The sequence below is a fragment of the Pagrus pagrus genome, assembly GCF_965226575.1.
Source record: "Pagrus pagrus genome assembly, chromosome: 2".
In the NCBI taxonomy this organism is placed as follows: domain Eukaryota; kingdom Metazoa; phylum Chordata; class Actinopteri; order Spariformes; family Sparidae; genus Pagrus; species Pagrus pagrus.
In genome coordinates, this window is record NC_140186.1 from 21,225,588 (window position 1) to 21,241,961 (window position 16,374).

Here is a 16,374-nt window from a genome sequence, read left to right on the forward strand (position 1 = left end):
AAATGAGCTGACCTGCTGTTGCAAATTTAAGACAGGATATTCTAATTTTCTGTCTTCCTCACTCATTTTATTCTTCATCATTTCTTCCTACATAGTAGCAACCTGCTCATCTTCCTTCTCAGCTTCACCATTTCCACCTCCCTCAATGCCCCACCACTTAACCTTTTCTTCTCCATTTCCTGTCCGTCCTCCTGTGCTCTATTCTGCTGCCTGGAGGCTACCAGCAATGTGTAGTCAGAGTGGGTGAGGCAGCGGGGTGGGGGTGCTATTTGTTTGCTTACTCTCCTAACGACTCCACTGATATGGGCCAAGTAGGAAGGCGACAGTTGTTCCTGCAGGAACAGGGGCCAAGTAAAACCTGGCTGCCCGACTGGCTGGCTAGTTTATTTGGGTGTGTGTGTGTGTGTGTGTGTTTTGTGGCTGGGAGGCTAAGGAAATTGACAGCAATTCACTCATTACCGACAGACTGTTATTGTTGTGTTGTAATTGGTTTTTGTTTTTGTTTTTTCTGAAAAGGGTATTGGGGAATAGCACAACCAAATAGACCTTCCACCTCAATCCCAGTTGTAAAAGGTCAAACTTGTTGTGAATTACATCAGCATGACTGCTGCACATAGGGCAGGCAGTAGAGCTGGGTATCGCCACTGCTGTTCCAATTCGATTCGGTTTAATTCAATTCTGATTCACAAGGTCCTGGTTCGATTCAATTTCTGATTTGATGAGATTTGATTCAATATAGATTCGGCTAGGGATACTTTAGTTGTGAGACCTAATGCTGTGAATTGCACAAGGAACCCTCAGACCCAGTGCATTATTAAAAATGTTAATGTTTACATTAAGAGGTAAATTAAATGGTTTTGGAGACAAGTAGTAAAAATTTGCCCATAGATAAATTAATAGGATATTGTTTTGATTTGAGCACCTAATTATTGATATTGCGTTTTGAAAGAAGGAAAATAATATAATGACAGATGTAGGCTTTTGTATTTCAACAAAGGAAACAGAAACACTCCCGTTTTGAACCACTTTTATGGCTATTGGAGAATAGTTTTCTGAGTGCCTGTCAGCACTCAGTGGATGTTCATTTTGGACCCACATCCACTGGAAAAGGTATATATTTAAAGATCAATCTCAGGTTTCTTTGAATTAATATTGAATAATTCATATGAAGATCGATTTGATTTGAAAAATCTGTGTTTTTAAACCCAGCCCTAGTAGGAAGTAGAAGGATTAAGAATAATATGACTTGGGTTACTGGATAGCTCCCATTTTAACATGGTATATTATTCGAAGTTGAAGTTGAGGATGTGTGCAGTATGTGTGCAGATGTACCTGGTAGGTCTCTCCCATTGCGTGGTACGTGTGATGTGGTTCAGGTACTGTATCCTTCCAGAGGCTGTCCTCCTCTCCTCCCAACTGTTTCATGACAGATTAAGACAAACAGGTGAGAAAGGAGCATCATACATACCCACTTTTGTCTACTTTTGACACCTATGAACATGCTCATCTAACAGCACTATCAGCACTGTATCTATAATTTTCTAAAAACACAAAGAGAATCACCAATAGAAATACAGCCTAACCATGTCAATGTTTTTTTTTTTTTTTACAGGTGTTAATATACCTCGGTTTTCAAGTACACACAAAATCAGAGAGAAAATGGAGTTCAACCAAAACAATTTCAGAAAAAGGAGAGACCCTCAAGCAAAAGCAAAGCCCTGTTTGAAAATAAAGCATAGTTCATCTTTAAAGGAAAACGTGTGATAATACTGACCCATCAGGTAAATCATTGTCGAAGAGGCGACTGCAGTCCACCACCGGCCCTCCTGTCCCAATGCGATCTCTCGACTGAAGACTCACTACACAGTTAACAAAGAGAAGGATGATGGTAGATCAATGAAAGTTTTCTACGGCAGCTCAAATGATGACAGATATTTAGTACATTCATCACTTTGCGTAAAAACGCTACAATTTGACCAAGGTGGTCACCTTTTATACAGAGCAATGGCACACTGGATGTAGACTACAGCATCAAGAATATGTTAAGACACAGAGACTTACATAAGATTGTACACAGACATATCGGCTTAACTTGCCCTGCCCCTAAAATGATTACTTTTTCTATTCTGATGCACAGTATGCAGCTGCTATTGTATTTGCTTGTGTTTGTGCTTCTTACCGACTATTTGTCCTCTCACAGTATCGTTGTCATTGGGGCCCAGCTTATTCAGATCCAGTCTCTGATCTGCAGAGAAGAAACAAACACATTGATTCAGCATCTGCCTCCATTTACAACCACGAACACACCCAGGTGCTAAGCTGATCTGCAACTTGTTGTATTTCACGCTGAGTAACTGGGCATTTAGACCGAAAACATAGCTGCAGAGGGCTGCTGGGTGTGGGCGTGTTGCCTCGGTGAGACACGAAACACCATCCAGGAGCTGGATTGAGTGAGTCTTCACTGCGACAATTGCCAGGTAAACAGTAGATTTACCCTGTTCATGTATCAAAGTGTTTGTACATATTTGACTGGCTTTACCAGATAACTTCACATCGTCTTCTGGCAAATTTGAGCCAGGTTGAACATTTTTGCAACATGAGCAATGCAACTTTTTTTTGTTGGAGCCGTCTGTGTCAATGCAGTGCCATTGAAAGTAACAAGGAGGCTGTGTGTTTCACATCCTAATGTGAGGCAGCACCAAGATGACAAGTACTGTTGGAACCAATATTATGATTAAGACATCATTATTGTCAAAATACAGCAGGTAATCCACAATATTCATTAAATCTACACAATCCAGGGGGGAAAAAGGCCTCAATTTTTTTCTTATGCATGATTCAAGAAGGATAAGTAAACAGTAACAACTGTAACATAAAGTCAGCAAGCACGTGTGCCTTTAAAATGTTAAAATACAAATACAACAGCCTACCCTGCAGAAAAAAACAACACTGCAGCTTCACCCATTCTGTGTAAAAAAAGATTAAGATTTGGAGACACAAAATATCACAAATTTTGGACGCAAGATGTGTTAGCAGCAGTCTTGTTGTTTCTGGATAAGTAAGAACTCATTGTCTGTCCAGCACAGGATAGCACTGCCAGACACAGACAGCACAGAAACACAACCCAGGAAGACTCTGAACAAGATCCAGACACAGATACATTCAGCAGTCGCTCTCTCCCTCTCTCTCACTCTCTCACTCACACACATACACGCACACTAAATCCCACTTGTGCATGACCAGTCTAGCTGACCAGCCGGAGTGGTATCAACTAATGCCCATTAACAATGCGACTTGTGTCTGTGTGTGTCTGCAGGGGCTTTGGCTTACTTGAGTAAAAACTAAAATGCACTAATACTAAAACCAAAGTCAGACTGTATTTGTCATGTCTTTGGCTGCTTGTATGATTTTGCATACACATAAAATGGTCTGTTTGTTTGTATGTATGTATAAACTAAGCACATCTATGTAATGTAAAAAAACTCTAACCCTATAGCTTGTTTCCAGTGTGTGTGTGTGTGTGTGTGTGTGTGTGTGTGTGTGTGTGTGTGTGTGTGTGAGAGAGAGAGAGTGCGAGTGTGTGTGTGTGTGTGTGTGTGTGTGTGTGTGTGTGTGTGTGTGTGTGTGTGTGTGTGTGTGTGTGTGTATCTGTTCCGGATACGTGTCTAGACTAAACAGCGATGGTCTAAGCCTTACATGGTTGGAATAGTAAGCAGATTTTTCTCTTAAATAAGAGAAGAGGGAAACAGGGAGACAGAACATTTACAGACCTTTAACCACAAACCCTCACAAGTTCAATAACTCAGAGCTAGGAAAATTGTGTGTTACAGTAAACAAACTACATGTAAATGTGTGTTTAAGTCTCGGTTAATTTTGCTAATGCACATCTGTCTCTGCATGTGTGTGTGTGTCTGTATGCATATGTAAAAACTGCATCAGCAGTATCACAATCGGTAAATATAATCAGCCGTTACAACACTATAAAAACTACACACAAACAAGCAACAGGCTTCCAAGCATGGCAGACTAAAATGTGCAGTCAGTCAAGTCATTTTGAAAGACTGGCAGTGTATGTGTTAGTGAGTTTGTGGGTTCAGAAGTGAGGCAGGGGACTTGGAGGTTTGTTTCTGCGATGCTACAGGAAGTTGAGCTCAGTGTAGAGCCAGACAGACTTCTAGTAAACTACACAATCATGCCTGATCCCCTTTTTGGTTTGCGAGAGTGTGTATGAGTGTGTGTATGTGCAGGAGTGAAACAGTTTTGTGTGAGTTTGTGTTTGCGTTTGCATTGGATGACAAAGGGAGCTATGTGTATGAATATGACTTCTAGGAACCAAGGCAATTCCAGTAAAGGCTTTTTTCGTATGAGTTTGTATTTCTATGTTTGTCTGTGTGTGTGTGTGTGTGTGTGTGTGTGTGTGTGTGTGTGTGTGTGTGTGTGTGTGTGTATACATCTTGGTCAGACCACAGGCTGGGCAGTGTTCATGTGTCTGCAGCACGCAGGACAGGGACAAAGGGATAAAGTGAGCAGTGGTGTCTTGTCATAGATCATGTCTCCTGGTCCACTTCCTGTGGCTGCGATAAGTATAATTTCTGCCATGTTGGCTATACAGTAAGTGGCTGGTTTGGAGCCTAACTGGAGCCTATACTGTGTTTCTGGAAGTTGTGGGTAAATCAAAGGGCAAGTCTTTCAGCCCTCAGAAGGGTTAAAGTATGGCTTTCATGGGCTTCGAGGTCCCTTTAGTGGCATCACTGAAGCTGATGTGGTTTTTGGTGGATTATGGGGTGATTAGGTTTATGAGCCAAGAGTGCCATTCAGGAGCAAACAAAGGTTGCTGGAGCATATTCTGAACTCTTATGGGAATTATTTAGCTTGACCGTTTAGAGTCGCACTAATGGCTGTCAGATCTGAGACCACTTGCATTCATAGAAGTATCCAACTAGACAATTTGGTTAAAAACGCATTCAACAAACTCCAATTATATGCAGACAAACAACTCTGAAAGTAGTTGTGGGGTGTGACTGTGCAGAATGGATGGACAGAAATAAAAGAAAAGCCATGAAATTTTTTTTTAAAAAGGGTGGGGGGGTGACTTGGTGTGTGGTCAATATTGTAAATGACTGCTTGAGGTCAAGAAGATGGATTGAAAGAAAGGAGGAAAATAAGTTGCAGGAATGTTAATTTTACAGTATGTACTACAGTTTAATGTCTATGTGTCAGTATGATGTGACTGATACTGACAGGGCTAACAAGCATGTGGTTGCACATAGAAAATAAGAGTCTAAATCATTTGGAAATGAAAGGGCACAACTAAGGGGCAGCAGGCTGAAGGCATGCAGACGACCATCTAAGAATGTGTGCATCCATACAAAATCATCACTGTTCCTATACATCCTATATACCCATGTTAGCCTGGGGTCCAATTTCTGCTTACCAGATGATTACCAAACTACTATCCCAAACAAGCGTCTTTGTTCCTCTTTCTTTATCTTGTGCCACAGCGACAGTATCTGTATCAACAGGATTGTGCTTCCAAGTATAAAAGTCGTTTGTTTCCTTGACAGAAAGTAGCATTGTTGTAAAATGAATTGTGGCAGTTGATTTAGTCCCAGGTGCCAGATGTCTACAGCAGGCAATATTTCTGATATGTGTGGCCTGAAGGAGTTGCCTGTCTATTGTGTCCATAAATCTTATACCAGTGAATGGCTGGCACAGAAGCAGCATGCAGGCTGCAAGTTGAGGATGTTATAGCAGCAAAAAATAAAGCTACACATGTAGTAGCAGCCTGGCTAGCTATCAAACCTGTCATAGCCAGATAAAAGAAAGAGGCACAGCAAAGTTACCCTGACATGAACATTGTGTCTGTTTTTGGAGACATAAGGTCTGCTGTACAAATTTGTCTGACTATTTTTGCTGCGTGCAAGGTGTGTGTGAATAGAGGGTAACATGGCTCACCCAACTGCTGTTTAGTCATTCATTTATTAGTTGTATATTTCATGCAAAGCTTCCCCAGCACCCTTCACTAACAAGCCAGGTAAAGGCCATGCTGAACACGCAGAGGGAGCATGAAGCATCAAGTCCCAAGTGACCAGTTTTCAGTGAGCATCCGAAGACAATGATGACGTTTACGTGGACAAAATCTATTTTATCCTTTTTCCAGAAAAGACAATATACCTGCTTAGCTGTCTACATGGCTAAAAAAATAGTCCACTAATATTCCTGTTTACATGCAGCCATGCATGATTAATGTGGCACAACCACATCTAAATATGGAAAAGTGGAACAGCTGGAGCCACATGTGTCATTTTGCAACAAAAATAAGATTTTGAAGTGCTCTACCATGCAATCACAGCAACTCTTTGATGCCTTCAGCCACCCCCTTGAAAAGGTCAGCGTTGCAATATTTACCAATATCCAAAAACCAGATGATATCCAGGGCTTTTATAATGTTTAAAAGTAGGTGTGATTCTCCTTCCCACCAAGAGGCTGTGTGTCACAAACTAGGAAGTATATTCTGAGTGTGCTGTATTCGTGTCCAAAGAACGCTCCTAAAATCCGACTAATATTTGCATATTGCACATGTCTTATTCGGATTATGCTCTTTACGTTACTTGTGTGAAATTTGAAATATTGTCATTTTCAGAAAAATTGTAGAATATTGGAGTGTATGTAAACATAGTCAGTGTACACACTTATGCACACAGGTACTTACAGCCAGTGTCTTTCAGCCTGTTGATGGCGTTGGACAGGAGGCGAACACAGCCCAGGAAACCTGCACCCTGCTTTTTGTGGATCTTCTTATGGTTCCATACGCTGATGGTGATTGAGTCTGCCTTTCCAATGTATCTGACGGGGAGAGAGGGAGAAACAGAACACAGGTCGGTAAGACAGATAAGAGGAGAGGTTTGTAATCCTGAAAATATGTACAGATAAAAGGGTCTAATGAAACATGGTGTACGCTTGTGTGCAAGAACAGCATAGGTTTTCATCAACAAGACAGGGTATGAAAGATGGAAATTAAATGAAATCACAAGCCACGACACAATTTTCCAAAACAAATTGCAAACTGAAACTTCCATTTTGTGTCTCTTCAGCTACTTCTCTGTGACAGCAATAGAACAATGCACACCATGTTTGTGGTGCAGACTTTCAGACTGCGTAATGAGGCAGATTAGCTGATTTTAAAGTAACGTGTGTGTGTGTGTGTGTGTGTGTGTGTGTGTGTGTGTGTGTGTGTGTGTGTGTGTGTGTTAGCGTGTTTGTGCAGATTTAGCACAGCTGAGGCCAGTCTAGTCGTGGTTGGAGAACAGAGGAAGTCCCCGTGATGTGCTCCACCACCGTCTGAGACGCAGACAGCTCCCGCAGTAAACACACACAGTTCAACAGTCAAATGCACAATCACACATTTACTGACATGCACACATACATTCGTAATTACAGCCTACAGCAGCCAGCACTGATGCCAAGCTTTATATTATGCAGTGTATCATGAGCAAGGAGTGGGGTTTCCCTACTAAACACATCAAAATGTATAGGTTTGGTATGTAAAATTGTTGTCCTGAAATCAAATTACAACCCGTCTGGGTTTTGGATCTTTTAAAATAGTCCAGTGTGTCAGTCTCTTGTTACTGTTCGAAAATCTGATCATGATGCAGCAGCAGGCAGTTAGCATCTTGGCACTTTTTCTCTACTACTTTCTCTCTTTTAGGAAATGCTGATGTGTGCACATGTTGATTATGATCGCATTCTAGCCATTTAACACTATTATAAGACAAATGTATGAAAGAACACAAGTTTAGTGCAATAATGGTTTCAATTTTCTTCTCCAATAAAGGTGAGTTAATTAAAAGCTTGTGTGCCAAGGAGTGAATACTTATAGACTGAAAACTACTGACTTTTTCTGTTCAAAACCCACTGACTTGTAAAAAGGCTTCTTTCACACTATAATATGACGAGTGATTCTGAGTGATCATGAGTATGATTTAACAGAATATTTCACGAGTTAGGACAGTTTGGATGATTTTTTACAATTGACTGGGATATAAAACAAATCAGCTGAATGCTTTTACTTTACATTTGATTTGCATTTCTAAACAAGCAGTGCTGTTGTTCACTTTTATGACACCAATTTTGAGTCAGCTCATCCTTGATTAGAACATTTTTCTAATCTTAGAACGACAGATGCACTAAGCACTGCAGTGTTGTTTCAGTTTGGTTCCCTGCGCTTTGTGAGCTGTGGAGCGACTCAAAATGTCTCTCTGTGAAGGGAAGCGCATGAGATTAAATGTAGAACATTATAATGTCCTCACAGTGCAGTTGTGAGATTAACAGGTCCATGTGATGCAATCAGAGGTGTCTTGTGCAAAGCACCAGAAAAAACAGAACTGAAATAGGCGATGAGACAATGACTGAGCGTCTGAGGATAAGAGAACAGGTAGAGCAAATTGTTATTCTTCACTCACGATATTAGGAAATCATGTCTTCTCTGAAATGAGCAGGTACGGAGGTAATTATTACAACACTGCTATCAACAGTAAATTTAGACGGATGAGGCTGGGCTGAACTGCTGAAGGTGGAGTAAACTGTTTGCATTATTCGCATGTCTATTCTAACATGTTATCCTTGATTATTTAAAACATTTCTTGGTTTTCTAAGACAAAGTATTTTATAAAATCATAAAGGTTTTCGCAAGTGATTACATAATAACTGCAAGATCAAAATAAATGATCAATTACTCCTTAACTAACAATAATGTAGGCTATTCCATTAGCCTTTTTCTTATGTGGAGTTTTCAAACAGAAGTATGTGTTGGCTTCACCTACTAGTCTTAGCATGTTTCTTTTTCTATTTAGTGTGTTTTTTAAAAAGATAAAAGAAACAAACTCCTGCTAAATTTACTTTACAAACAAGAACAGGAATCTCCAATATGATCAACTACTAAATGATGGTGGTCAAGCACAGAGACAACACCATTAGAAAACAATCTCTCCATCTCTCTGACACACACACACACACACACACACACACACACACACACACACACACACACACACACACACACACACACACACACACACACACACACACACACACACACACACACACACACACACACACACACACCTCATTAGGTGGTTACGGCAACAACAAAAATAAGGATTAGCACTCCTAATCCTACAGACAACAGCAGTGGAGGAGAAAAAAAATTCTTGGGTCAAATCCAGATTAGCTTTCCAGGACATTCTAAATCCAGACCAGCAGGACTTCCCAAACTTTTTTTTGCAAGGGAACATACTGTTCATTGCATTGGGAAATTTAAAAAAATGATATATTTCATATTAACTTTGGACAGCCTTCAGTTGTTGACATCTATAAAGACAAAAATAAATCAGAGTGGAGGTTCGACAGCTCTGGCTAGTTTATATCAATGTAAATTGAGTTGATGCCAAAGCATTTCTCCATGATTCTCTCAAAACTATTACACTGAACTAACCGCCCCATTTCACTTCTCTTCTTCCAGTTTTGGACGCGCGCTTGCACAGACTTTTCCTGTCCGTCATAATGGAAAATTGTGAATATTTAAGCAATAACATCACTTACAATACGTTCTGGGCGCGATGTAGGTATGTCCGGCATAACTGCTTAATGAACCTTTGCAGTTAGTCCAAGACTGAGACAGACAAAGCACTTATTTAATATACAACCAAGACCATACCTGTTTAGGCTTTCTGTAGCGTTCTCACCAGTGTTTTTACTGTGCCAACTCACTGCAGACAGGAATGAAGCAGAGAAAAATCTTCCCCAGGTTAAACCACTACCAATCACCAGCTGGAGTTACTCAGTGTGTGTGTGTGTGTGTGTGTGTGTGTGTGTGTGTGTGTGTGTGTGTGTGTGTGTGTGTGTGTGTGTGTGTTGATATGGACATACAGACCTCCAAGGCTATGGAGATGGCCGTAGAGAGGTAAAACCTCACTGCAGCAGTGCTAGTGCCAGTGGGGTATATTCGACATTTCATTACTGAGGAAAAACCCCATCTTGCTCAGGTAGTGTGAGTGAATATTGGTGGGTAACACAAACTCTCATGAGGTGACATGGTATGCACAGTAAAACATGTACAGCATTTAATTTAGTGAAGGCAGAGAAAGCAGAGAGCATAACTGACCCTCTAACCAAAGTAATGTGAAGAGTTTTCTGAAAAAAGGCTCTAAATTTGAGGCAAGGCATGTGGAGGCAACTTGCCAAAACCAGACCTACATACGACTGGGAGTTCATAAACTTTCAACACTTGCAAAATGTTTTCAAAATGTTGGCTGGGTCTATGTATTTATATACTGTGAATATTTTCACACAGAACACCAATATGAATCATAGAGCATCAACTGTAGAGGTTGTAAAAGCAAAAAACATTTTTTTACAGTGTTGTATGTTCAGTATTGTAGGGCATCGAAGCCCCTGCCAGGATCAGTCTCATGTGGGAAAAGACCCCACCTCCTAAAGCCGGAGGCTGGAGACGGGGGTGTGGCGAGCTGGCAATCTGCCAAGCCCACACTCCCATCTGCTTTCTGTGGTATGTGAGCCATTTCCTGAACCAGAGGAAGAGGCCAGGGGTCACTGGCGGGAACACACTCCTCTGAGAGGATGGGGATCATGAAGGGGGTAGAGAATTATGTAAAAGGAGGAGGGGATCTGAGGTTGATGTTGACAGGTCACAAGAAGCATTACAAACAGGTGTTTGAAAATGAAAGTGTGCCTAGAAAGGCGAATCTGCTGTTATAGGGAAATGATTAAGGCACAAGCACAATCCCATGTGCATGGAAACTTAAATACAGGGCTCCAGACTGTGACTATTTAGTCCATTTTAAGACTACATTTTGTGCTGGTGCTCCTAAAACATTCAGTAGAGAGTACCAAACCACTAGCGGAAAAAAGATAGTCTGGCGCCTTGAAATAATTTAAAAGTTATTCATCCAGAATTTAGTTCATTTTAATTACATGTGTAAATAATAAGAATATTCATCATCGGTTAACCAACCTATTGTTTTTAATGAACAACAGATTAATTGTGGGGTCTATAAAATGCCAGAAGAATTGTGTGAAATGCCTGCCACAAGTTCAAAGATTCCACAGTGACGTCGTCAAATGTCTTGTTTTGTCTGACAAAAGATATCCAGTCGACTCATAGAAGACGCATTCGAGAAATTAAGTTTGATACATTTCTGCCATTTTTGTTTGATTCAACATTAAAGTAATTTATTTCCTTCTACTGAAAATTTCCTACTCTTTCTATAAGGCTTCCTTTTCCCTCTATTCCCTCGTATACTACCATTTCCCCATGTCTCTCATCACTACACAAGCTCTGTTGCCAGCGGGTCGTTTAGGGTGATCACTCCTTGTAACGGCCTGTCGACACAGACTTCAGTACAGGGAACATTAACAGCACACGACCCCAGTGAGTCAAGCACATAGTTTCACAGGGGAACATGTAGAGTGTAATGGTCATCCTGATCTTTTTGTAGTTCACAGCTTCTGAGGCTAATAGGCTCAATTATCACCACACAAGGGGCTTTTCCACTCTGCATCTCTTTGGTTTGTTTATTATATTGTATATCCATTATTCACGGATTTAGCTTTACAAAACTAATAATTTTGCATTTATATTTCTGAGCTTGACAAAAAGCAAAAGCAGAGCTTCCTTGATAGAAAAAAAAATGAGGTCTGATATGCGGCTTACCTTTAAAGGAGGGATTAAAATTAAGTTGCACTCTAAATGTGTACTTGCCTTTGGAAGGACACGTTTGGCTCAGAGAAAGTGAGCAAGCCAGAAAAATATGAATATAGATCAACTCCAGTTCATAGAGGACACTGTTCAGGAGTGCAAAACTATTTTGCAAACACCATCTTGTAATACCCAAAATAGGAAGAATCTATTATTTGAGAAAGAAGGAATTCACATCAGTATGAGTTGCCTTCCTCCCCAAAAAATCTTATAAGCATATATATATATATATATATATGTATATATATATATATATATATATATATATGTATATATATATATATATATATATATATATGTATATATATATATATATATATATATATATATATATATATATGTATATATATATGTATATATATATATATATATATGTATATATATATATATATATATATATATATATATAATATGGAAAGTATAAAATCTCACTCTGCAAGATGTTTTGTAGACCCGTAAAAAAACAGCTCAAAAGGTTTATAGAAGGGTGTATCTGCGCACAGACGACTCAATCTACATTCCTGAAACACTTGTCATAGCAGCTCCATACAGACATACCACAGTGCAAAACCAGTTTTCTGCATGTCTGGGAAAACAATGCGTTTCTCTGCTGTTTCACATTTCAGGTGGTGAGTGACCTCATACACAAATCCACACACAAACAGACAACCACTCAGTGCATGTGTTTCTTAATGAGGCAGAAATTGCATACACCAACATATCAAACTGCATCACAGTCCTCCTGTTGACTTACAGATCATAATGTTGGTTCCACTTTGGGTCCAGCGTATTTCTCACAGTATCTGTAGAGTGGCATTGTCCTGAGCCGTCCACCACCACTTTGGCAAAAGGATCTGGCAACCCTGAAAGGTAGACAGAGGCAAGTAAAAAGGCTGAGTTTAGCAACAGTGCAAACCTAGTTAAGGTCACCTTTCAATCAACCTTTATTTATACTTGACAGGTCATTGACTGGTCATGTGTAATGTTATAGTTAAGAGTAAATGCCTTTGCCACCAAGTCTGTTTTTTTTCATATGCATTTAATTCATTTCTGCACACTTTGCTCCTTCTTTCTGTTTCAAGACTACTGAGTAATCTGTTAAATGCTGTTAAACATTACATTTCATCCCCATCTCTAATAGAAACCACAGATGTATCTGTCCCTGTGTCCATGGAGGGTATTCAATTGAGCAACATCATAAGGAAGGATACTAGCCTCATTGTGCAGGTGTCTTCTTGTACTGATTTGGGTCATTTCGCTATTTAATATGCTTTCAGATACTTTTTCCAATTTTGATTAATCTAGTTTGGAACAATCCACTCCTAACACCTTGAAGGACAGACAGGCAAAATAGTGATTATCTAAGTGAAAACCTTTTCTATTTTTTTTTTACCCATCTGTTTTAGAAATCACAAAATGTCAAACAAATACTGTTGACAAAGCTTTCTTCTAAGTGAATCCTCTGTCTGAGACATCTACTCAACAAAGAGAGGGGAGAAGGAGTGCAGCTATATGTAGAACAAATATAGAGCAGTAGACGTCTGGGCGCTTCACCTGTGGGGACCTGCAGCAGCAGTCTCCTTTGTTTTGTTATTTTTCTTTGTCTGTTTGATACTTCCTGCCTGGAGATTTGCTCGTTCTTGTGATATTGGTCGTTTTTTACAGCCGTGTTTAGCCTGCATGAGTAAGACCAGCCTTATAGAAACCAGTGCAGCTGAGAATTTCTAATTCAGCACCGTAATTCTGGCAACGCAGTAGAACCAGGCAGTGTTATACAGCTGGTGATTTTGAAGGAAGGCCATGGAATGTACCCCAGTTGAACCAGGACTGTTCGGGTGAGAAAGAGGGGAAGGGAGGGAGGAGTGTGCCAGAGACTACAGCTGCACAGCATACCCCGGCCCTTGATTATGCTCACTAATGTGCAGTCTTCAATGAATAAGATGGAGGAACGGACAGTAAGTCTAAAGTTTCTGTTGTAGTACAGAAATGCCTGCATCTTCACTCTCAAAACAACCAAGTCAGATTTTGAAATTCAAAGGTTTGGATAGCCCCTGAGAATGGATCAGGACCCTGGTTGTTCAAGACAGTGTACAGCCCAGTTATTGATTTATTCACTGTTTCTCTCCACCATTTTTATTTGCCAAGAGAATTTCAGCAATTATTTGTTATGGTTTTTTATTTCAACCCTAACGCTAATGTGGACGATGCAACATCGGTTATCATTAGAGTGATGCAGCATTTGTGGAGCATATCCTCTGATGCACCCGAACCCTGTTTGGGGGGATTTTAATCACTGATCTAAGGATAAGTCCCTTTGTCATTGTTTTCAGTACGCTAGACCCCATTCAAGACCATCAGGGGAGTGTACAGCTCTTGTTTCAATGATACTCAAACAACCTCTGATCATAGTGCTGTTCATTTAGTTTCAGCCTACCAGCAGCCAGTTCTGAAGAGAGAGAAAAAAGATCTCAAGGACATCATGTTGTGGTGTGAGGACTCAGAAACTAAACCACTGTTTTTTTATGTACAAACTGGGACTTTTTAAAAAAGAATACTGTGCAGATTTAGACAAACTCACAGTATCATGTTACATTACTTTCCGTGAAAATATGGAGAGTCCTTAAAAAAGGCGTAAAATCTTTTCTTGTAATAAGCCTTGAATAAGTAAAATCTTTGAGCAACTGTTAAATTAAAAGAGCCTAACCTATTAGGGGGAGAGCACTCAAAAAAGAGAGGTCCAAAAGGGAGATCAAATAAGCTTAACTTATGTATAAAGACAAAGTGGAGGGTGAAGTGAGAAATGATAAATCATGTGCAACCTAGAAAGGCATCAAATCTATGGTTGGAATGCAGAATTAAAGAGAAATATGGAGTGTGTCTGATATGTCTGACACTGGATTGGCAGAGGAGTTAAGTAAGATTTATCTAAGGTTTAATGCACAAGATTTTTATCATGACCTCTCTGAACTGTGAGACAGGGTAGAGGGCTGTCAGATACAGATCAATGAAGCCACAGTGTGTAAATCTTTCAGTCTTATTAAGGAGGAGTAGTCCAGGTCATGACTGCACTGGGGGTAAACTCCTGAAAAGCTGTCTTTTTTCTCTTGGAACAGCATACGGTCTATAGACTTTCGAAGGAGTCTACTATTTTTAAAGTCACATCATCAGAGTCATTAAATGATTATCATCTCATGGCTCTTACACCCCTTGCAATGAAAACTTTTAACGCCTTTTTAACAATGAGGATTGCAGCCATGGTACAGGGCGGACTGGATGTCCTCCAGTTTGCTTACCTTTGCTGCCAACATTGAGTTCATTTATTTGATTAAAAAAGCACACCAAAGATTGATTTCTTAAGGAAGCGAATATGTTTCGATATTGGCAAGTCTCTGTTAGGTGTTTGATACTTATTTTACTGAATCTGTTCCAATATTAGCAGTGATTTGTTAGTTTGGTAATCTCAAAGTGAAAAACAAAAACTTGGAAAAAATATGAATGTGTGCCATAAAGGTCTGGTGAATCCCACAGTGAGTTCAGGTCATCTTACTGGACTCCCAGCTCCCTCTACATAGCCAATTTATTTTGCAGCCGTCAGGCCGGAAGTTTTACTTCCCTAGAAGTGACACAAATCAATACATAATGTATTTTATTACATCAGCTATTGGCCCTTTAAATTAAATCTGATTTGGCCTATTAATAGTTATCAATGTGCTACAGTGCCCCCTTTTCCTTTCACAGAGGTTTTTTTTGTTTTGTTTTTTTTTTGTATTTACTGTTATTGACTGCTGTCTGTGAGCCAAATTGCCCATCTGGGACATTAAAGCTATACAACCACAAGCCAACTCATTTCACAGTATCATTCTCAGTATGAAATCTGATAAGGGGTCCTTCTTGGTGTGATTATCTGCTGTACCGGAGTGACTGTACATGAATGTATGTGAATTTTACATGTGTCAGACGATATACCTCTGGGCTGCGATACTTCATGCAAGTCAAACCGGTTCAGTCGCCCTTGGGCTTTTGTGGGACCTCCCTTTTTGTGGTTGTGTGTATGCATCTGTGTGTGCATGTTAGAAAAAATGAATCAGCTATTGTCTGTATCCATGACTTCAAGGTTAACCGAGAACCAACCCACTCAGTAAACATCCAGCTAGTGGTGTGATTTAGAGCCTTTATTGTGACCATAACTGGTCATTAAATTTAAGGATGTGAGTTGCTTAGGGGGTTTCTTTTGTGAAAACTGTCTCATCAGTGGAACTAAATAATATATCTCATCTTACATTGATGCCAGCGGCAGAGGATAGGCCTCCTGTCCTGATTACCTAAACAGAAGTCCATGAAAGAGCCTAAAGCTACACGTTAACTAATACCCCTTTCGCCCCCGACAAGAAACCCCACCAACACCTGCTAACATCTGCTGACATTTATGTTTAACGTTAATTTTCAGCCCTTGTGAGACGCAATGCTATGACACACGTTTAAGTTAAGGCCACTGGCTTGTTAATACACTCCCCTCCGTCTCCGTATATGAAACGCAGTGTCTCACTCCTTAGCTACTTTCATCAACAGCTCTAGAAAAATTATGTATCCAATTCAAA

The 16,374-nt window shown here is 40.0% G+C and overlaps 1 protein-coding gene across 1 annotated transcript in view; it reads right to left on the reverse strand.

Moving 5' to 3' along the window:
• LOC311263829 (E3 ubiquitin-protein ligase SMURF2) overlaps window positions 1–16,374 on the reverse strand; it is a 67,216-nt gene that overhangs the window by 24,477 nt on the left and 26,365 nt on the right. Inside the window, exons 3-7 of the mRNA XM_084364157.1 lie at window positions 12,531–12,639; window positions 6,713–6,846; window positions 2,180–2,245; window positions 1,775–1,859; window positions 1,333–1,416 (exon numbers count right to left, since the gene is read on the reverse strand). Of these exons, the coding sequence (XP_084220283.1) occupies window positions 1,333–1,416; window positions 1,775–1,859; window positions 2,180–2,245; window positions 6,713–6,846; window positions 12,531–12,639 (478 nt within the window). The remainder of the gene's footprint in view (window positions 1–1,332; window positions 1,417–1,774; window positions 1,860–2,179; window positions 2,246–6,712; window positions 6,847–12,530; window positions 12,640–16,374) is intronic.